Source organism: Rhipicephalus microplus, chromosome 2 (assembly GCF_043290135.1).
Source record: "Rhipicephalus microplus isolate Deutch F79 chromosome 2, USDA_Rmic, whole genome shotgun sequence".
Classification (NCBI taxonomy): domain Eukaryota; kingdom Metazoa; phylum Arthropoda; class Arachnida; order Ixodida; family Ixodidae; genus Rhipicephalus; species Rhipicephalus microplus.
In genome coordinates, this window is record NC_134701.1 from 44,287,356 (window position 1) to 44,311,015 (window position 23,660).

General features: G+C 45.4%; 1 protein-coding gene across 1 annotated transcript; it reads right to left on the bottom strand.

The window, feature by feature from the left end:
• Positions 1 to 11,385: 11,385 nt before the first annotated feature.
• LOC142788963 (uncharacterized) lies at positions 11,386 to 20,885 on the bottom strand. Its single transcript, XM_075884980.1, has 3 exons — positions 20,462 to 20,885; positions 20,181 to 20,415; positions 11,386 to 11,644 (listed from the first exon to the last, which is right to left on the bottom strand). Exons 1-3 carry the CDS (start codon positions 20,883 to 20,885, stop codon positions 11,386 to 11,388), a joined length of 918 nt encoding a protein of 305 aa, XP_075741095.1.
• Positions 20,886 to 23,660: the final 2,775 nt, after the last annotated feature.

The window sequence follows — 23,660 nt, forward strand, 5'->3', positions numbered from 1 at the left end:
TCCGTGGTGTACTTTGCGTGTTGTTTGGTGGTTTTTCTTTGTTCATGTTTTACGACAAGTGCATGAAACTTTCTATGAGTTTCATTTATACGACACTAATATGAGCCTACTGTGAGATGCGTAAAAACATTAACCATTGTTGTCGCTTTTGTGCTATTTCTAACGTGGTTTGAATACATGAGAACTAAAAGGCTTTTTACCGATGCCACTTAAACGACGACATTACAGTGGGAGCTCTAAAGAGCAAGCTACACGTCTTTTATATTTTGTTTATTCTGGCAGAGCCGTGTCCACTGTCACTTAATGTTTAACGAAGTCCGTTTCGTTGAGCGCGAGAATGGGTGCAAGAAACATAAGAAAAATAAACATGTAGTATAACCATCCCTAATTGAATTCCTTATCTCAGAGGCTAAAGAAAGTGGCATTAACATATTTTTTACGACTTTCAATGAACTAACAAGACTTGCGCCACTGCGCAGAGAAAGAATGAGCGAGTAATAGACAAGAAGCAGACTAACATTAGTTTTCCTAAACACATCAACAAATCCACTGCCTAGTGTACAGGTGTGTCGTATGAGGTTCCTTCCAGCTGTGGTTGCTTCGTTAGACAGACTGGCCGCTGTTTTAACCATAAACAATAACAAATGATTGCTCACTGGACGATTACCTTCTGATCTATCGTTACACTGTCGGGAGAGTAAGTGCGCGACAAAATTTGATGAATGCATAGTTTCATACTGACACTCTAATGAACAAAGGTGCAGTACTGAAAAATCCCATATAAAAAGCCAATAACCTGCTGAACTACTGACACATATTGGTCGATTGGGTTATATAGGTCTAATGATGCCGTTTCTGTTTCTTGGTTCTGTATAAGTGCAATGATTACGTATCTGCGTGTTCGTTTTGTATAGGTGTAATGGTTTTGTATTTGTCTGTTTAAAAGTCAATGTCAAACTTGATTTCACCGAAAAACTCAGAATTGTCTTCAGAGCAAAAAGCTGCTCATGACTTATTTATTTATTTATTTATTTACAAATACTCCTGTCCCATTCCTGGGACATTGCAGGAGCGGGTACATAAAAATCAACGAAAGCACAGAAACAAACAATAGTGCGCACAAATTTATGCGACTAACGCATAAAATTTTTCCCGAACTCTACAGTGTTCATTCTACGCAATGCACTATCAAGCTTGTTCCAAACTTCCACCACACGCGGAAAAAAAGAGAATTTGAAACAACCCAAACGAGACCTGAAGGGTACAAGGTTCAAAGCGTCTACTACGTGTTGTACGCGCTGGTATATCAGCGAAAGATAAGGGCGCGTGAACGCAGGTCATTTTGTGTACAATCTTGTGCAACAAGATAATACTCTCACGTGTACGGCGGTGTTCCAGTGAATGAAGTGACAACAAATGAGCATGTGAAGACGGGGAGAAGTCCCGATCATAACGGTTAAAAACGAACCGTATACACAGTAAAAATTTTTACACCCTTATGGGTGTGAAAAGGGTGTTTTGCAGATTTAAACCCTTTTTGACTGAATGTAACACCCTTTTCTTTGCTGGTACACCCTCAGAGAAGGGTGTAACTGGCAAAAGGGTGTTATTATGCCGTTCGTGAGGGTGTTGAAGAACAGAAGGATGTACACCTATAATTGTTGGAATAAAAAATTGTTCCGTTTAACGTCCCAAAGTTGTCATATAATCATTAGAGACGCTGTACCGAAGGGCTCCGAAAATTTAAACCACCTGGGGTTACTTAAGGTGCACCTAAGTCTAACTACACAGGTCTCGCACTCTTTCTCGTCCATTAAAAATGTGGCCGCCGTGAACTGCCGGGATTCGATCCTGCGACTTGCGGGTCAACAGTTCAGCACCATAAGCACCAGACCACCGGCGCTGGAGTGCCCATGCAAGAATCGAGCTGCATCCATGCTTGCAAATAAAATACCACGCATAGCGCAAAGAATGCATGCCTTTCCTAAGATAACAATGTCGTATGGATGAAAAAAATCAAGAAAATGATTGAGGCATTGAGAAATTTTACAGAACACTAAGAATAATTGAGAAAATGTAAAAAAGACATGCTTTGCCGCTTTATATCGTCCACATTATATGTGAATAAATTAATGGGCTATTGTCACGATACACGGACAGCACATATTCATGTGTAGAAGCAATTGAGAAAAAAAGCTTGAATTTATTACAAAAACCCTTGCTTGGTCAAAAGCCGTTCGAGTGCAAGTTGTTTTCACAAGATTATCGAAGACGAGACGTGCTTGGTCGAAAAAGAAAACAATGCACTACCTTCTGCAACCATGCGGGAGCACGGGAAGTGGTTCTTTAGGTGAAGAAATAAAGGTCAGAGAACGGCACGGTCAGTGCACGCATTCAGTGCACTATGAATGGGACTTATGAATGGGACGGTCAGTGCACTATGATTGGGACCTATGAGTCCCATTCATAGATGTTCGAGAACAGCATAGGCCAATATCGTCAGCAACCCTTCGTGATGGCCAAACGCGAGGACCGTCTGCTGGCTTCGAACTTTCAAGCTCTTTGCTTTTTTCGTGTCTGTAGCGGCCACCCATTGGCAGCACACCACTCCTACTTTGGGTGTTTCCTTTTTTTTCTTTTTTTCTCCACCCTCTGAGAACATTCTCAATCACTACCGCCCAACTTGAAGTGAAGCGATGACTGCACTCCTCTGCTTTATAGTTTTTTTTCCGGCTACGATTGCCAACAGGGACACATGCCACCACCAGGAGATGACGTCTTTACTAACCCCCTTGAAACTAATATGCCAAGGATGAGAAGGCTAGGCACCTTTGACGAAGATAGGTTCTCCTATCGAAACTTTGGTCAGCCTATCTGAGGCATTTCCACCTGTCGGCTCTCATTTTAATTTTGCTATAAAGAGTGCGTTTTTGAGAAATGGATATTGTCTCTGTTACCTAGAAAGATGCTGAAAAATAAAACTTGAAATTTTAATATGTGGCGAAGCTTCATGGGGTGAAGGCTGATCTGTTAATCATCTTTCTTCAGCCATTGACCTTACCTGTTCGATTATTGGCGGCAAACTGCTCTAACTGTAGTATGTATGAAATATAATAAATGTGTTTGCTTTCAGTTGAGAGAAAACCTGTGTTGTGGTACATGTACTTGACATTTATCTTACGCCAATATATGTCTACTTTTAGGAAGTGGGAAAAGATATTTATCAATAAGTGGAAACGATATCTACCAAAGCAGCTCTGTTATTTTTGTGTAATCAGAAAGTTTGAAATGAACTAGGTGAGGCTGAACTCGCATGGTTTCGCGATACCAAGTGCAACTGCAAATTAAGTTGCTGAAATATGTATATGTCTGCATATTGCATGAGACGTGTGCACTGTTGCGGGTAATAATGTTTTCAATGTAATGTGTTTGTGTGTCTACACAAACGTATCCATACCAAGCACCCTTGCTGTATCGACTCACTGAGCCACCAATTGATATACCCGAGATGTTTATGCTATTTAACACTAAATATTTGTATTTAATTGTATAACAATAAAAGGCAGTCTAAATTTCTATAGTTGGCTTTACAAAGAAGGCTTTGAGGAATATCATTGCATTTCAGTAAGCTTGCTTATACACACACACACACACACACACACACACACACATATATATATATAGTGAGATCAAACAGACAATATTGCCAAGGAAAGTATAGGGGAAGTTATAAGTCTGAATTGTATTGTAAATGTGAAGAAAGAAATTTGGGTGAAAAGATAACTTGCCATGGACAGGAACTGAGCCTGCGACCTTCGAATAACGCGTTACTCAACGGTCGCACACCCTTTCAACACCCTCTTAGAAGGGTGTTGAACACCCTAACATTTTTGCTGAACACCCTTCGTGTAGGGTGTTCAGCTAACACCCTTTCAGTAGGGTGTATCTGAAAACACCCATAGGGTGTTGCTCTGGCGACAAGCCAGTTTACACCCTTAAGGGTGTAAAAAAAATTTACTGTGTAGCCTTATTCTGCACAGATTCTAACCTCTTTTTATCTTGCTCAAGATGAGGCGACCAACCCACAGAGGCGTACTCGAGCATCGGTCTCACTAGTGTCGTGTAGGCAGTTAACTTACAATCTTTTGTCGAGTTTTTCAATCTTCGCTTTAAGTAACCAAGTTTCCTTAGAGCTTGACAAGTTATCTGATCAACATGTTTGCCCCATTTAAGGTCATGTGTAAAGGTGATGCCTAGGTATTTGAATTCACTCACATGTGCTAGGATGGACCCATTGTAGTTATAACTGAAACTGAGAGGCTGTTTTTTTATTTGAGAAAGTCATAGCTACAGTTTTCTTGTAATTTATGGGCATTTGCCACGTTGAGCTCCAATCGCAGAATAAGAGAATACGTTGTTGAGGACTGACTGGTCTTGAAAGGTAGTAATGCAGTTATACAGTACACAATCATCGGCATACAGACGTATGTTTACAGGGGTTCCAGAGATGACACTAACAACATCATTAATAAATATAATAAACAAGAGAGGCCCTAGCACAGAGCCTTGCGGCACACCGGATGTGATTTCAACAGGGGATGACTGCACCTGGTTGAAAGTAACGAACCAAGATCGAGAACGCAAATAATCCGCAATCCAACCGAGTAATTTAGAATCTTTAAGAAAGGAACTAAGTTTTAGAAGAAGTTTTTTATGGCATACGTTGTCGAAAGCTTTCGAGTAGTCTATGAAAATTGCATCTGTCTGACCCCTTTTGTTACGTGATGTGGCAATGTCATGGGTGAATTCTAGGAGCTGCGTTGTTGCAGAAAATCCAGCTCGGAAGCCATGCTGACACCGGGACAGAAGGTTGTTTGCGTCCAAATACTCAACAATATGTTTATGAATGATATGTTCCAGTAGTTTACAGCTTGTTTAAATTAGGGAAATTGGCCTATAATTTCGAATGAGCTGCTTATTGCCAGATTTAAATAACGGGACAGCATTAGCTGTCTTCCAAAGTATGGGAACAGTGGCCGACGCAAACGATTTATTAAAAATGACAGTCAAGTAACGAGCGCACCATTTGGAGTACCGTCTCAAGAATGTATTAGGAATGCCATCAGGACCGGAACATTTAGTCACATCTAATTTTAGTATCGAATTGTGAACACCTGAACAAGAGATTGTGAAGTCTGGAATTGTAGACTGAACAAAGTTGCAAGCATAATCTGGGATAGTGCCATCATCACGAGAGAAAACGGACTTGAAATAGTTGTTGAAGCTTTCTGCAATAGTGTTAGAATCGGAGCATGATTGGTCATTTATAAGGAAGCAAGACTGAACAGATGACTTCGGGTTAATAGACTTCCAGAATTTGGTCGGGTTTTCTACCATAAACCGTGACAATGTATTGTTGAAATAGAAACTTTTCGCTTCCTGCATTTTCGCCTTCAAAGTACACTTCAAAGAATTAAGCACTGGTGATCGCACAGCTGACAAAAGAGGATGACCTTTGCGAAGTCGCTTTACGCGGCGAGTTAGTTGAATGATTTCCCGTGTGCACCACGGATGTTTTGGATTGCGTTTAATGCACTTTTGAGGCACAAACTTTGATATGCACTCCTGCACGATACCATGAAAATGACCAAGGAGTACATTTACATCACCCCGCCGCGGTGGTCTAGTGGCTAAGGTACTCGGCTGCTGACCCGCAGGGCGCGGGTTTGAATCCCGGCTGCGGAGGCTGCATTTTCGATGGAGGCGGAAATGTTGTAGGCCCGTGTGCTCAGATTTGGGTGCACGTTAAAGAACCCCAGGTGGTCTAAATTTCCGGAGCCCTCCACTACGGCGTCTCTCCTAATTATATAGTAGTTTTGGGACGTTAAACCCCACATATCATATTACATTTACATCACTGTGTTCACTGCTAAGAAAAAAATCTTCAAAACTAGATGACAGCATATCGATAATAGAGTTGTCATCGGCACGACTAAAATCAAGCACACGCTTAAATTCAGGTCGTTTTGGCGGGCACACTATGTTGAGGCACGCAATTACAGCACTGTGATCAGACAAATCTGTGACAACCTCACTGTGGTATTCCTTTTTGCGAAATTCGTCGCTTATGAAGACAAGGTCAAGTATTGAATTTTCACGGGTAGGGGAGGTGACAATTTGAGTGAGGTCAAATGACAGTGTCATATTTACGAACGAGTCACAAAGCTTTTTGTCACGACCATAGGGTGCAAAATTGTTCCAGTCAATGCACGGGGCATTGAAATCGCCAGTCAAAATTAATTTGCCTGGGTGAAGCTTGCGATTTAAAATATAGTTGGTAATATCAGAAAAAACATCAGAAGTTTCGTTTGGAGGGCGATAAATAGCTCCTACAGCAATAGCCTGGCCTGAAATTTTTAACTTGCACCAGATAGATTCTGTGTTTGGCAGATCAGGAAGCAAAGAAAAGTCAATGTGAGTTTTGATAAAAAAGTGCTACACCCCCTCCACGACCACATAGTCTGTCTTTGCGTAAAACTACATAACCCGGGGGCAAGATTTCAACATCTAAAACCGAATCCTTTAACCAGCTTTCGGTGACGCAAATAATTGAGGGCTGGTGACATTCAATGAGCCAATTGATGGTATCAATCTTGTTTGCTAAGCTACGCGCATTAATATTCAAAATGACCATATTTCGATCAATACGCAGTCATTCTGGAAGTCGTGGTTGACGTAAATGTAAAGGCGCATGCGCGGGCGGCCGCTCAGGCGCGTGTTGAGAATGTTTGATAAGCGTGCCGCTGGCTTCGTCCCAGCTTTAACGGACGCTGTCCACGATAAGAGCATCATGGCGAAGTCGAGCTTTATCTGCATTTTTTCTGATGTCAACCGAGTGCTGCCACAAAGACTTGCGCATTTGTCGAACACGTGCCGAGAAGTCTTCATTTATGTATATTTTTGATCCTTTAAGTTTTCTTGCGTTGCCTAAAATTTGTGTCTTGGTACGAAAATCAATGAGCTTAATAATAACAGGTCCAGGACTACTATTCTTTCTTGGCGTTCCTAGCCTGTGCCACCGCTCAATGTTTTCACACTTGACGCCTAGTTTGACATTTATGAGTTCGTTCACAGTTTCCAGTAGCTGATCCGGAGTCTCTTTCTCCGTTTCCGTCAATCCGTAAATGATCAGGTTGTTCCTGCGAAGGCGGTTTTCCAAGTCGTCGTTACGGTGGTCAAGAATTTCAACCGTGTTTTTAGGTCCCTCACAGTGCTTTCGAGCTCGTTCAATCGAGGAACCAGGTCCGCAGCCGCAGCTGTCCTTGCCTCTACGGTTTTTAACCTACTATCGAGAGCCGCTACTGTAGTAGTGAGGCTGGTTATGACCTGGCTAATTTTTTTGCTGACCGGCAAGCAACTCCTTCAGCATATCTTCGATTTGGGGACCAGGATTAGACTCGACGTCTCCAGAAATCAAGAGTAGCATTCTTAGCCAACACAAAAATGAATTCACAGCGCATGCGCAAGGCAGGGGGTCCGGCAGCGGCAACAAGAAACGGTCATCGCTTCTGTAACACTTGAAATGGTAGCGTACCTGTAAAATCAAGCAAACTAGCTTGTAGCGATCGGACGCCATGCCGCCGGCGGACCCACTGAAGAAGAGCTGTCGGGATGTCGTTCTTATATCCACCGCTGATGCCGTAGACGTCACTGCTGCGCCGTACCATGCGCCATAGAAACAGTCCCATTCAAGTCCGTAACCGGTGCCCGTGATAAACGCCGGTGATAAATTGGAAGCTTCAAAAGCAGAATCGGTCGAGGCGTACACGGCCCAGGAATCGGGAAACTGTGATGGGAGCACGCGCACATCGGACGACGAAGAACTGCATCTGCTGGTAACTGCGGCCACCTGTAAAATCAAGCAAACTAGCTTGTAGCGATCGGACGCCATGCCGCCGCCGGACCCACAAGAACTTTATCCCTGAAGAACTTTATACAGTGGTAGCGTACGACGTTTACAATACAAATGCGCATGAAAAATCACGCTTAAACGTACGCAAGTAATACTGTAAGAGTTGCTGTTAGGATAACACAAACTGAAAGAAAGAGCATACAGGAAGTCAAGGCGAAATTCGCATTGAAACGTTTATTTATTGCAGCTTAAGCTAATTCATAATACAAAAGGCACTGTAACTGCAAGATCAAAAAATAATGACACGCGTCTTCACAAAACTTATCTATAGTTATCTATTTGTTTGTAGCGTCGTCTTCATCGACCTGCGCATAACCATCTCTTTAAGTCACAGCTCCCCGCCTCTCACACCACTTTTGCTGACAGCTCGAGGCCGTGCTAGTCAGCGAACTAGTTGTCACGCCTGGCAGCTAGGACGCAGGCTTGCACTCTGCTTTGGCCCTGTAAAATGAAGTGGTGAGATTCTCAATGTGGCTCCGCCTATCGCGACATGCATATTGGCAATGTAGCGTTTTTGTGTCTGTGTACTTGCCATTCATTAGCTCAACATAAATGCTCTTGCACAGGTGCGTCGTTGGTGTCCATGTTCACGCAGAAGGCCCACAATGGTGCTATTGCAACGATGAGTGAAAAGCTGGGCTGGTGACAAAAAAGCCAGCATCAGACTTCACGTACAAGATGAAAATTTATTAGGCCAACTTATGGCCAGTGAACAGAACGTCAGATTACAGCTATACACACTGGCACTGAGCGCGCCGAACAGAGCATCAGATGCCTATCAACTGAGAAGCGGCAAAGCAGATCGGCATTGATACACGTGCCGTCGAATATTCCAGCTGATAGGCAGGTTGTCGCGCAAGCTCTGGAATAACCTTGAGCGTTCGCGTCTTGCGCGCAGTCAGTCTACAATAATCGCAAACCTTCTCCAAAAACGAGGTGTAGCTTGCACCAGTATTCCGAATAGGCTTTGTGGGCAAAAACCGAATGAAACAAAAAGAAAATTAAGAAGCGCACGTGGCATCAAGAAAGCTTCGTTCCGATGCTTAAAACAAAACAATGGTGGCGGAATGCATGATCATTGAAAAATTGGCAGATCCCACGTACGGTGGGAATCGAAGATATGCAACGCACGAATGAGAAATGTTGATAAGTCACTTTAAAATCAGCACAACGTTACTAGGTGGACTTAGGTGATGTCGTACATGACTTCCGTGTCATGATTATTATGTTTGGATGTGTCGTTTATTTTCGTCAACTACTCACGTCACGTGGTACCAAATTTAGACTATGTGGAGCTAGCGAAACAGCCACGAGCTTGCTATGAGCATGGTATGTTGTCATGATCTTACATAACACGCGTGTCACGATTATCATGTTTGCACCAGTCATATATATATATATTCATTCATTGACATCACGTAACACCAAATTCAGTATATGTGGAGATAGCAAAACGGCCGCGAGCACATCCTGAAGGGCCCAATATATGTAGCGCTGACGCGCGCACGCGCTGGGCACAGCGACACTACGTTAGCAAAGCGCAAGCACTCTGTAGTATGACGCCACGCACGAACAGCATTCGTCAGAGCGGCCCAACGGCAACCAGCGCGAAATGCGACATGCTGTATTTCGCGCCCATGCGTTACCCAGACAACACTGCGTCTCCCTCTTTTCGTGACAGAAGGACGCCGGACGCGCTGAAACGCGCATGCGCTAAAAAACGCAGCACGGCGCACGCCTGCGAGTATATGGCAGGACCGGCGCATGGTGTGGCAACGCTGGCGTGACGCGACGAAATGAACGCCAGCGAATACGCGCACAGCGTCACGTCGAAATGTATTGGCGCCTTGACTGTGGCATGTAGTCATGTTCTCACATGACGCGCATCTCCTGATTATTCTGTTTGCACCAGTCGCATACCTTCGTCATCAATTGGTGGCACATAATAGCAAATTTGTCATATGTAAAGCTGGCGAAATGGCCGCGAGCGCATCATGAGTGCGGCATGTAGTCATATTGTTGCATGACATGCATATCGTGATTATCATGTTTGGATGTGTCATTTACTTATGTCGTCTATTCACGTCGCGTAATAACGAGTTTGGTACATGTCAAGCTAGCGAAACGGTCGCGAGCACTTCATGAGCGTAGCATGTAGTCATGTTGTTACATGACATGCATCTCATGTTTATGTTTCTCTAGTATCTTAGCTTCGTCATTCATTCTCGTCCTGTAATACTAAATTTTGTATAAGTGAAGCTAGGCAGAGCCACCGACGCATCATGAGCGTGGCATGTAGGTAAGTCATGTTGTTACATGACACGCACTTCATCATTATCATGTTTGCACCAGTCACATACCTTCGTCATCCATTCACGTACCGTAATGTCAAATTTGGTATGTGTGACGCTAGCGAAATGGCCACGACCGCATCATGAGTGTGACATATAGTCATGTTGTTACATGACACGCAAGTCATGATTTTCATGTTACAGGCTGTCGCTTGTGTTCACCATGCAACCACGTGATACCATACCAGTTTTGTAACATGCCATGTGAACAAAGCCACCGCAAGAGCCGCAGGACCATGAAATTTAAATGATGACATTCATGACATACATGTCATGATTTTCATGTTATGACTATATGTTCTTCATACAGTCATGTTATGCCATACCACGTTTTGTATCGATACCATTATCAAAACGGCAAGGAGAACTAAAAGTCGTAGGCGGCTAGATAGATAGATAGATAGATAGATAGATAGATAGATAGATAGATAGATAGATAGATAGATAGATAGATAGATAGATAGATAGATAGATAGACAGATAGACAGATAGATAGATAGATAGATAGATAGATAGATAGATAGATAGATAGATAGATAGATAGATAGATAGATAGATAGATAGATAGATAGATAGATAGATAGATAGATAGATAGATAGATAGATAGATAGATAGATAGACGCTTCATATCGCCGAAGTTCACTAAGTGCTTCGCATTTACTACAACAATAAATCAAGAAGGCACAATAATAAGTACAAGCGTACTATATTAGAGAAACAACAACAATGAATATGGTTATGTCAACCCGCATAAAACGAGTTTAGGCGGGTGGCATAAATGATCCAAGGTCGTGCACGCCACCGTTGAGAGCACGTCATGCCGTCGGGGACAACCTCTTAGTCGAGTTTGTCGAGACATCGAACTACCCTGAAATGTACCGTCGCAAAAGATTTTGACTGAGGACACGTCGGCTTATCGGCCGCGCACTCCGGGCTGGTATTCCACGAGGCTTTGTCGAACATTCTAACGGCAGCTGCGTGTCGTCTGCTTATTCTTCAAGCGCGGGAAGGCGAGTTAGCGAGCTTCTTTGGCGCGCTTAAGGCGACGTCGAGTTTATTCGTCAGCGACATTTGACAACATGGCGTCGGGCATCGTACACGGACAGGTTCCTTTCGTACACCAACTTGCATGAAGACATCTGCGTGGCCTCCTGTACTGCCGTGTTGTATGGGAAGATCACGTAGAGAAGAATAACATCCCATGTCTTGTGTTCGAAGTTGACATGGATGGCCGCCATGTCAGCGATTAGCTTATCAAGACGTTTGGTGAGACCATTTGCCCGTGGGTGGTAGGTGGTGGTGTGGCGGTGGCTTTTCTGGCTAAGTCACAAGATCGCCTGAGTCAAATCATCAGTAAATGCCGTAACACTATCGGTGTTATAGTGACAATGATAATGACTTTATTTTCGCATCAATACAGTGAATTATACGAAGGGGCAGGTGGACAAAGCTGTCGTTCAGACACACTGACGAGGCCCCCTCATTGGTACTTAATAGCAGCGATGCAGTAACAATAAACCAACACAATTCAGCAATATATAACACAGCACATATAAAAAATAACAATAATGTCTAACTTCACGAAATTGCAATCCTTTGCAGAGACAAAGAAAAATAAAAAATAAAAAACCGCAATATAATAACGTTACTCACACGTAACCTAAGTTATAGTAGACATACACGTGTGCAAGATCTAGAAGTGAGAGGCATCAGAATTTTTTTTTTAAGTATACGTGTCTTGAGTTCAAAATAACTGTGCAAGGCTTTAAAAGACAAGTTCTCAAATTGTGGCCCTTCGCAAATTAGTCTGTTTATTAAACTTGGTAGGTCATTTCCGAGTGTTTGTTTTTCATACGTTGTTCACACCGTTGGTAGTTTCCAGTATTCCCTTTTTACGTGCTGCACATACAGGGTGTTTTTGTAACCTGGAAAGGCGCCTAAGAAAATGTGTTCTCGTTTTTAGCTCTTCTTTATACGTCTTACACAAACGGTAATCATATAGCTGGAAATATCTTATATTCCAAAAAGTACTCGTGTCTGTGGAAATGACTTGAGACGTTTTCAATTGTGCGCAAGAACGTTATTGTAGGACGTGTATTTTGTGTAGATTTTTTAGTAGTGGTTCCCCAAACTAAATGACAGTAATTAAGCCTGCACTGAAGCAAACTGCTGAAAATTAGCATCATAAGATTTTGTGGCATCATATGACGACTGCGCTAAGCAATACCAATCTCAGATAGGTTTGATACTTGGTAGTGGACATGTGCATTCCTGTATAATGTTTCCTAAAAGACGACGCCAAATGTTTTCAATCTGGATACGAGGGCGATGACGAGGAGTTTAGTGTGTTAAGGGGTTTTTCGCGGAGCAGAACGCATACGAAGAAGCAGTCAGCAGCGTCCGGCCAAGCGCAGCAACCACGAGCTCATGTTGATGGCGATGTCCCTGAGTCGCAAAGCCATCCCGATAAGGGCACTCTTCTTCACTACAATCACCCTCCACAGAAAGAGGCGTCATCCTGGTGGCTTAGGGAGAAGACAGAACTAAAGGGTCTTAGAAAGGCTTGAGTGGAGAGACGTGGACAATGTCACGGCCGCTGTCAACACTTCCTAAAAATTCTTCAAGCCTGCGCCCTTCACTGTGACGTCACCACCAGCTGTCCTACCAGTCCAACACCTCCTTACCGGTTCCGTCACGCATTCCCGAATTCCCACTCGCTGCAGTGGTGACGGCCGTGCTCCACGTGCGTTTTTCGCGAGTCTGCCAAGCCATTTTCTTTGCGTTGTGTGCAGTGAATTTTACTGCCGGAATTTTATTGCACGAAGCTTCTGACATGCCCAATAGGTGTTGTGTGCCGGCATGTTCCAGTAATTACAAGACCGGAAAGAAAGTTCAAGTATTTTCATTCCCCAAGGATGAAGTGCGAAGGAAGAAGTGGCTCAGTGCTATTCCAAGAAAGGATTTCTTCCCGACGGAAAATAACAAGGTCAGAGCAAACTGGATGTCACCATTTCATCACACAGATGGTGAAATTATACTCATTGTAACAGTTCACGAAGCGCTTGTGCAATGTTTAGACGCATTCCAAAATTCACTGACACTCTGCGACTGCTGTTGGTATGCAGGTATGCGCATTGCATTTCACCGAGTCATGCCTCGAGAACCAGTCGTCCTACACAGATCCTATGACAGGAAGAGTGCTAGAGGTCTTACTGAAAGTACCGTGCCTGCGTTCAGGATCAGTGTTCACACTGTTCCCAGGATGTCCTTCATACTTGTCGAAGGATGACCCTTCTCTGAGAGAATGCGTGGAAACGAAAAAAATGCGCCGAGAAGCGGCTGACCTCGCTCGTGCCATCGCAGAATCACAGGCTTCGTATCGCGATGAAGAAACGAAATGCTGGTTTTCCTCGCTTCTTGAGCTTATGGAATGTTTGAAAAGTGCACCTGTGCCAAATGAGTTGATTGTAAGCCACCGCACAAACTGTGCCCTGTTTTTAAATATTGTTGATGAGAGCATGCCGATGTTGCGGTCGTCTGTTACTGTTTTCAGCGACCAGAGTATCACTGTATGTTTTCATGGTACCAAATTAAGCCGTATAGGTGATTATGTCGTGCCAGGAAGCATTGGAAATGTGAATGTCCTGTCTGCCATCCTGAGTAGGCTTCAAAGCATCCTCGACGAAAAATGCTCCTCATAAGGTCTTTGTGATGTAGTCGTTAGCCTTCTTGAGCAACTTGAACGAGACGCCATCGACAGCAAGAAACGTATCAGTCGGTTCTTGCGAGAACTAGTGCGTTGCTTGGAAAACAATGATTGCAGCACTCCTCCGAAAGTATGGTGGTTGCTTGCATACTGCATACCATATCTCCACACGCCTACAAATTTCTGAGGGGTTCAGGTTTTTTGCCATGCCACATACCTGTTTTTGTCGAAATGTCTGCTCCTCGTTTCACTTGTCACTTGACACTGAGTCAGCCAGTGAAAATTTTCTCAGGTACATAAAGCACAGATTTAAGCAATTGCAGCCGCATGAAAGTGCCGTGGTTTTCATGCTTGATGAAATTCACATTCAGCCTTTCTTCAGTTTTAAAGGTGGAAAAATTTCAGGGGCAGCAGCAAACAGTGAAGAGGCCGATACGTCTGCTCATGTGTTTATGGTACAAAGCATGCCGAGTTCTTTTCGTGAGATCGTTCACATTCAGTCTGCACGAACAATGAATGCTCACTCTCTTAATGCTGTCCTAAAAAATGTAATTATTGGCCTTGAGAAAATAGGTTTCGAAGTTCTTGCAGTAGTTTCAGGCAACAACGCTATCAATCGCAAAGCACTCAGTATGTTTTCAGACCCACCAAAGCTGAGCATCGTTTACCCAAATCTAAAAGACGCAACAATAACCATGTTTTATGTTGTGGATTCTGTGCACTTGTTGAAATGTATCCGAAACAACTAGATAAATCAAAAAAATCTTGAGACAAACCTATATGTTCCAATGTTTGATCTCTCAAACAACAGTGTATAACCCGATTGTATACAGTGGGCATCATTCAAAGATCTTCGGGAGCTGCACAAGCTAGAGGCTTCTAGGCTTTTGAAATACAGCTATCGTCTTTCCTCAAATGCGCTAAGTCCTAGCAACTTCGAAAGGCAGAATGTTAAGCTAGCACTTCAAATATTCAATGCTTTTGTAGCTGAGGCACTGGATCACCACTGCAACTGTCATGCTTTATGGCATGCCAAAAAAACTGCCAATTTTATCAACATAGTTCTCCGCTGGTGGAAGATTGTAAACGTTAAAACACCTCACAAAGGCCATCACCACAGAGATGTTTATGAAAAGCCAGTTTCGTGCCTGAATGCTTACTCTAAGCTGCTACTTCTCGATGCATTTGTCACTTGGTTGAATGTGTGGGAATCCTACAAACATGACAACGGCATTCTCACAGGAAAAACTCAATCTTCTATAACGTATTCCACATATGCAATACTTGAATTCACCAAGTACTGCCTTGTCGAGCTTCGCTATAAATATGTCCTGCTCGGCAGCTGCAGACAGACGGCCTCGAAAACCGATTTGGCCAGTACAGGCAAATGGCTGGTGGTCATTACCACACCAGCATTTGGCAGCTGTACGAAAGTGAAGGCAGCATTCACCTACAAAATACTCTTCCTATAATGAGCAGTGACCATTTCACTGATGAGGCTCTTCCATCGGCAACAGCCACAAATCAACAGGACTTCAGAGTTACTGTCAAACCTGAAAACCTTGCCAGCTTAAGCACACGCGTTGCTGTTTTCGTTTGTGTTGGAGGCTTTTGCACTAACTCTGTGGTAAAAAACGTTGAAGTGCAACTACTGTCAAGAGAACCTTGTGGCTGACAGTTGCGATGCTGAGTGCGATGGTGATGCTAATCCTTTAATAGCAAGTCTCAATCGAGGTGGTTTGAAATTTTCGAACGCGTGTGTTGTGACAGTAGTGATGCACACTGAAGTTATTGTTGCAAAGTTGCTGCAGAAAGAAAAAAATGCCGCGTGCTTTCTGCGGACATGAAATCACAGAGGTATTGTTCAACACCTTGTGAAGGAGAGCTTGCGAGCATTTGAGGAACCGGTGACCTGTGCGAATGGGCACGAACCAGATTTGGTGATAAATATGTTGATAAAATGTGCAACAAATGTTCTTCTAAATAATTATTGCAAAGAGAGGAATGACGCAGCCGCTGTTGCTAAAGTCGATGCCAAAGCTGTCGCAAAAGCACGGAAATTGAAAACTGTTGCTCCAATATAAAGTCCTCATGTATCCTTTGTAATTTTTATTAGTTTGTTCATTTATTTGTGTTTTTAATTATTGCATTGCACCCCTCTTTCATGTACATGTTGAATAAACTAACTCTTACTACAGGAAGTTTCCACATCAATATTTTTACAAGTTTCTTGTAAGTAACAATACCATTTGAAGACATTCAGACGTGAAAGAAAACAATATTGCTGAGAATAACTATTCGCGTACCCACGGACGATATCGCGATACGACTGCTTCACTGCGAGAGGAGTGCCAGAAGCGGCGTGCTCCCGCAGAACTGGTCGGACGGCGAGTAATGATCTCGCTTACGTCATGTCGCGTGAGGTGCAGGCCTGAAGAATTTTAGGTGTTGCCGTGGTAGCGTAGGTCTGTGAATGACCTGATGGGCTCGACTATGTATTTGAGTAGTGATGTTTGTTCTAGAACGCGGTATGGTCCGAGGTATTTGAGAACAACTTTTGCGGAGTGGCCAGGTGCAGTAGCGGGTACCCGAAGCCCTACCAATAAACTAGGTGGAAAGTATGAAGCCCAACGGCCCCAAGGTTGACGGGATCGCTGCCGCCGCTGGTCCTCGGTAGAAATGGAGCGGACAAGCTGGCGGCATTTTTCAGCATGTTGGGTAGCTTTTGACGGAGTAGTACCTTCGGACTCGCGAGGGGCACCATGACGCAGAACGAAACGTCGCAACATTAATGTTTCAACGTCACAGGCTATGGCAGTCGGCTGCGCAGCTGTTTCAGCATAGTGTGTCAGATCGCCTATCGCAACAATAATTCAGCGATTTCCAGCTAGACTTGATGGTAGCAAGTCGTCCGGGAGGGTCCTTAAGTGTGGATAGCCAGCAAATGGCGTGGTGGTTAGTGACGACGTCGAATATATGACCATACATGTAGGGTGAAATTTTAGAGGGTCCAAATAGTGGCTAAACACTTTCTCAGTCATGGAGTAGTTAGCCCCGGCTTTTATCAGCGTTCAGCTTGCGTAGGCGACGACACATTCATAAAACCCTGCCTTTCGTTGCACGAGCACCGCGCCAAGTCCAACACCACTGGCATCAGTATGAACCTTCGTGAGAGCAGCAGTATCGTAGTGGCGGAGGATGGGTGGTGATGTTAGCAGGCGGCGTAATTTGGTGAACGTATCGTCGCAGGCTGGTGACCAGGTGGAAGTGTCCTTGTTGCCGCTAGAAAAATTCTGAAGGGGCACACATGTGGAAACAAAGTTTTGAATAAAGCGTCGGAAGTATGCCGACAAGCACACAAAACTTCGAAGTTCCTTCAAGTTTCTTGGCTTCAAAAAATCGGCGAATACTCGAAGCTTGGTGGGGTTGGGAAGTATGCCGTCCGGCGATACGACGTGGCCAAGACTTGTGAGCTGCCGGGCATTAAAACGACCTTTCTTGAGGTTGAGTTGAAGGCCGGTGTCAGTGAGGCATGTGAGGACGTGCTCGAGACGATTCAAATGGGTGTAGAAATTGGCGGACAAAACAACTACGTCATCGAGGTGGCATAAACATGTGTTCCGCTGAGGCCTCGTAAAATAGTGTCCATCATACTCTCAAAACTGGCTGGAGCATAACAAACGGCCGACAGGCATAACGGTAAATTCATATATAGCATCGGATGTGACAAATTCTGTATTCGGTCGGTAGGTGCTTCCATAGGAACTTGTCAGTATGCAGAACGTAAATACAGTGGAGAGAAGAATTCTGCTCCTTGCAAACAGTCAAGGACGTCGTCTATTCGCGGTAACAAGTAAACGTCTTTACGGGTGATCTTGTTTAGGCGTCGGCAGTCGATATAGAACTAATTAGAGCCGTCCTTCTTCTTAACAAGAATTACCGGTGGCGCCCAGGGAGTATAGGAAAGCTTTACAATACCCCGCTAAAGCATTTCAGCAACCAGGTCGTCAATAACACGGCGCTCCGACGCTAATGCTCCACAGGGACGTTGCCGTAGAGGCGTGAGGCTTCCTGTGTCAATTTTGTAAGATATGTTCGATGCGCGACAGAGGCCAGAAGCGTGGCTGTCGAAAGAAGTGCAAAATGTTTGGAGCAGGTTGACCGACTAGCTTCATTCCGAAGAAGACGTTGCGACATTGATGAAGTGGTGGAAAGCGTCAAGTAGTGACTAGTGAACAACAGGGTCAGAAATTAGAGCGCTCAGGTCTGTAGAAAGTGAACTTGATGGAGCGTCAAAATTGTGACGGGTGTCGATCGGATGCACGTGACCCAGACATTCACCATGAATTAAAGGTAAAAACCGTTCCAGTGTGCTGTAAGCGAGGGTCCTCGAGGCGCCATGGTGGAGAGGAAAGAGAGCAATGGGCAGTGGAGAATATTTGTATTGAATGAACAGGAAAGAGGGCGTAAACAGATCACCATCGAAAATACCATCACACGACAGTCACCAGCAGAAAAGAGCGCAGCGGTGCGTGGTGTCGTCAGAAAGACAGTTTGTAATACGAGAAGAATGCTTCGACAGCGTCAACATCGGGAAGTGCAGACAGCTCAAGTTCAGCGCTACAGCAGTCAATGACGGCATTACTAGTCGCCAGTAAATCCAAGCCGAGTATATCGCATTGTAGCACGAAGGCAGCACTACGAATTTGACGACATACACAAGCCCTTGGATGACGACTCGTGTGGTACAGGCTGCGAGAGGTGTTACACTTTGTGAGTTAGCCATTCTAAGAGAGGGACCGGATAATGGCGTCAGAACTTTGCGGAGCTTGCGGCACAGGTGGGAGGAAAAAACGGATAGAGCGGCTCCGGTGTCGACAAGTCCCATGACGACGATACCATCGACTGACACTTCAATGACTGGACAGGCGCGAGGACTTGGGCATGATGACGGGGACGCATTTCGTGCCTCAGAAACTGCTCCCGTTAGTTTTCCTGCTCGGTGGGTCCGGAACGGTGATGCATAGGGGAAGGCAAACGTAGACGTGGAGAAGGGGAGCGGTGGGTTGGGCTGAGTGGACGATCAGGGGGAGATGAGGAGGAAAGTGGGCTTTAAGGCGCAGAAGAAAACTGAGGGTCAAAAGAAGGTATTCGTTGAATGTTCGGAGTAGCCTGGCGACGACGGCAACAACATGACACGTGACCAACACCGCCACAAGCAAAACATATCGGACTGTTGTACGTTCGCCATGAGCCGGAGTAGACGCCGAGCTGTGGCTGGGGGGGGAGGCAGAAAATGCGGCCGAGGTGGCATCGGTATAGGTGGCAGTGAATAAGTCGGCGGCGAATACATAGGCGCTGGCTGGAACGCAGGCTGTCGAGGTAGAGCAATGGCCTCGGCGTACATGAGTGGTGCAGCGACTAGTGGCGGTTCACGGGCCGGAAAAAGAGCTTGTGCGACCTGGTCTTGAATTAAGTCTTGGAGTGTAGGGACCAACTGCGTGGTTGATCGGGTACGCAGGACATCAAAGACAGTTCACGAGAAACCTCAGTGCGGACGAACTCTTGGATCTTTGAGAAAATAGGGGCATGGTCGTCTCCTAGGGTGGATAAGCTGGACAAAGTCGTCGGGAGCCTAGGGACGTCGGGTGGAAAGACGTTGCTTACACAACTCGTCGAAAATCTTGCACAATTCAGTCAGTTTAACGACAGTTTGAGGACTCTTAGAGAGCAACATTTGAAAAGCATTGTCCTCAATGCCCTTCATGATGTGCTTGATCTTCAGCTCTTCGGACATCGACCAGTTTACTCGCTTGCAAAGGTCCAGAATGTCCTCAATATAGCTTGTGAAATTCTCACCAAGCTGTTGGAACCAGTAGTGGACGTGTTTGGGCACAGGCGGCCAGGGACGCAGGCCGAAGCCCGAGGGCTGCAGTAACGAGACGCACGCTTCGCGTTCCCAACATTAGGGACCCCGTTTATTCGTACACCATTTTTATGCACACAATATCATAGAGAGCGCCTCCGACCCAACACAGCAAGAGTGATTAACATCACGCACTCTCTACATCTCCCCTTTTGAGATCAAGAAAAACTATACAGGCCATAGCATCTACCTAGTTAGAAAGGTAATTCTGTGTTACAGCACACTTCAAGTTCAACCGCACCGGAGGCCTGATGTTACGTCCCGACAATGTGAACACACTTGACGCTGGCGGTCTGGAAGGGGTAGCTGGGACAACCTGTGGTGAGGCAGCTGGTGACGAGTCGACGACGTCAGCAGGTGGCGGAGGACATCGACACTCGGGCGCTGGGCGAGCGAGAGTCTGCAGCGGGGTTGGGGATCCTTCTGGCAGTGGAGTGATGCTGCTGAAGTCACCACCAACTAACTGATGGCTGACTCTGCTGAGGAACCAGAAGTTAACCATCACCCGATGCCTGAGACTGCTGAGGCACAAGATGTCTGTGGTCACGAACAAGAGCCCCTGTGTCCGTCTGTACCATGTAGGAGCGTGTGCACTGTACCAGGCTGAGAACTGTGTCCGCACACTTCATGTCCCGAATCCACACTCTCTTTCCCTCAACCAGAGGACGCAAAACCTTCACAGCGGGCCGACGGTTGAAACCTTGACAGTAATGGCAACGTTGGGCAGTGACGCACCTGCTGAAGTCGGCAGCGAAAGGGGGTTTTGGAAGAAGTGTGGCTGGGGCCAAAGGAAGGCGAGTCCTAAGGCTGCGTCCCATTAGCAGCTGGTCAGGACTGTTGCCGGTGACGCCAGGTGCGTTGCGGTACGATAGGAGAGCCAAGGGCCAGTCCGGAGACTTGTTGAAGAAGTCCTTGATAGTACGCACCATGCGCTTGACTTCATCGTTAGACTGAGGGTACCTAAGACTGCTGTTGACATGGGAGAAGCCGTAACTCGTGGAGAAGGCATGGTACTCTGCCGACGAAAATTGAGGTTCATCATCGCTGACAAGTATCTCAGGAATAAATGTTGTAGGCCCGTGTACTCAGATTTGGGTGCACGTTAAAGAACCCCAGGTGGTCAAAATTTCCGGAGCCCTCCACTACGGCGTCTCTCATAATCAAATTGTGGTTCTGGGACGTAAAACCCCACAAATCAATTAATCAATCAATCAATCAGGAATCCCATGTCTTGTGAAGACACTTTTACATGCGAAGCATTTCTTAGCGAGCTTCAGCGACTTTGAGCGTATCTGTCTGTCTATCTATCTATCTATCTATCTGTCTATCTATCTATCTATCTATCTATCAGTCTGCCTGTCGGTCTGTCTGTCTGTCTGTCTGTCTGTCTGTCTGTCTGTCTGTCTGTCTGTCTGTCTGTCTGTCTGTCTGTCTGTCTAGCCGCCTACTACTTTTAGTACTCCTGGCCGTTTCGATAATGGTCTTGATACCAAACTAGGTATGATATAACATGACTGTATGAAGAACATATTTGTTAAGCCATGACATGAAAAGCATGACATGTATGTCATGAATGCTATGATTTACATTTCATAGACCTGCAGCTCTTGCGGTGGTTTCGTTCACATGGCCTGTTGCAAAACTGGTATGGAATGACATAATTGCATGGCGAACACAAGCGACCGACCCTAACATGAAAATCATGACATGCGTGTCATGTAACAGCATGACTACATGCCACGCTCATGATGCGCTTGCGGCCGCTTCCTTTGTGTCACATATATCAAATTTGGTATTACGGTACGCGAATGGATGACGAAGGTATGTGACTGGTGCAAACATGACAGTCTAGATTCGTGTCATGTAACAACATGCCTACGTACTACGCTCATGATGCACTGGTGGCCATTTCGCTTGCTTCACTTATACCAAATTTGGCATTACAAGACGTGAATGGATGACGAAGGTATGATACTGGTGCAAACATGATAAACATGAGATGCGTGTCATGCAACAGCGTGGCTACAAGCTATGCTCATGATGCGCTCGCGGTCGTTTCCCTAGCTTCACATGTATAAACTCGGTATTACGTGAAGCGAATGGACCATATAGGTAAATGACACATCCAAACATGATAATCACGACATGCGCGCCATGTAACAACATGACGACATGCCACACTCATGAGGCGCTCGGTGCCGTTTCGCTAGCTTCACATATGCCAAATTTGTGTTACGTGACGTCAATGGATGACGAAGGTACGTGACTGGTGCAAACATGACATGCGTGTTATGTGAGAACATGACTACATGCCACAGTGAAGGCGCCAATATATTTCGACGTGAGGCGGTGCGCGTGCGCGCCAGCGTATATTTCGTCGTGTCACGCCGGCGTTGCGACGCCAGGCGCTGGTTTTGCCATATACTGGCAGGCGTGCGCCACGCTGCTTTGCTTCGACGCATGCGCGTTTCGTCGAATCCGGCGTCTCTCCGTCATGAAAAGAGAGAGACACAGATTTGTGCCTGGGTAACGTATTGGCGCGAATTTTCCACCGGTTGCCTTCGCACGGCCCCGACGGACGCTGGTCGCGACAGTCGCGCCTGGCGTCAGACTATGGAGTTCTCACGTTTCGCTTACGTAGTGTCAAGCCCGAACCTCATAAGCGCGAAAATGCATGCGACATCGACGAGCGACGCGACGTAGATCATCTTCGCGCGATCAGTCGCTAGCGCAGGCAAACCTCATTCACGCGACGGCTTCGGCGAGCGAACTTCACTGTTGCTGGCATGAGGGCGTCTACTCACACCAACAAAACCGCGTAGTGAGTGGTATGCAATTTAAAAATGCAATATATTGTGTGTAATGGAACGGAAAGTGTTTATTAATGCTTTGCAGCACTTTTTATATGGATATGCGTAAACATTGCGTTATTTCCTGTTGCGCATACGTGACTCGGGCAGGGTCACGTGCACATATGTAGTCTTTGTCTTTTCCGGTTTTTCGCTATTGGCTGCTTGAGCCCAGCACTTTCAGGCGATCAGCGACGGTTTCCAAAACTGGAGAACCGAGCGATCGCGCGAAAACGAGCACGCGACACGTCGCGCGAACGCCCTGTTTTGTCGCTGATAGCATCGCTCATCGCTGTCGCGTGCATTTTTGCGCTTATGAGGTTTGCTCTTCACTGTGCCTAGCATGCGCGTGCGTCAGCGCTACATTGGAGTATATTAGGCCCTTGACGATGCGCTCGCGACCATTTTGCTAGCTCTAAATATGCCGAATTGGGTGTTATGTGGCATCAACGGATGACGAATTATACGACAGGTGCAAATATGATAATCCTGTCATCCGTGTCATGTAATAACATGACAACATACGACGCTCATACCAGGCTCGCGGCCGTTTCGCTAGCTCCACGTATACTAAATTTGGTATCGCGTGACGTGAATAGATGACGAAGGTAAACGACACATCCAAGTATAATAATCCTTACATGGAAGTCATGTACGGCATCATTTATATCTAACTGGTAGCGTTGTGCTAACTTTAAAGTGCCATATCAACCTTTCTTCTTCGTGCTTCGCATATCATCGATTCCCACTGTACGCGGGATCTGTTTGATGATGGAGACCACCGCAGCGGGTATCGTCGAGCGAAGTTTCAGCACTTCAGGGTACCTCGAGTAGTACTCGACGAGGAGAAGGTAA

Coding starts and splice junctions, on each gene's coding strand:
- LOC142788963 (XM_075884980.1), bottom strand. CDS start 20,885: ATGGTGCGTACTATCAAGGACTTCTTCAACAAGTCTCCGGACTGGCCC. Junction 20,416..20,461: donor TCAGCAGTCTCAGGCATCGG/GTGATGGTTAAC, acceptor GCCATCAGTTAG/TTGGTGGTGACTTCAGCAGC. Junction 11,645..20,180: donor CCGGTGCGGTTGAACTTGAA/GTGTGCTGTAAC, acceptor CTTGTGACTTAG/CCAGAAAAGCCACCGCCACA.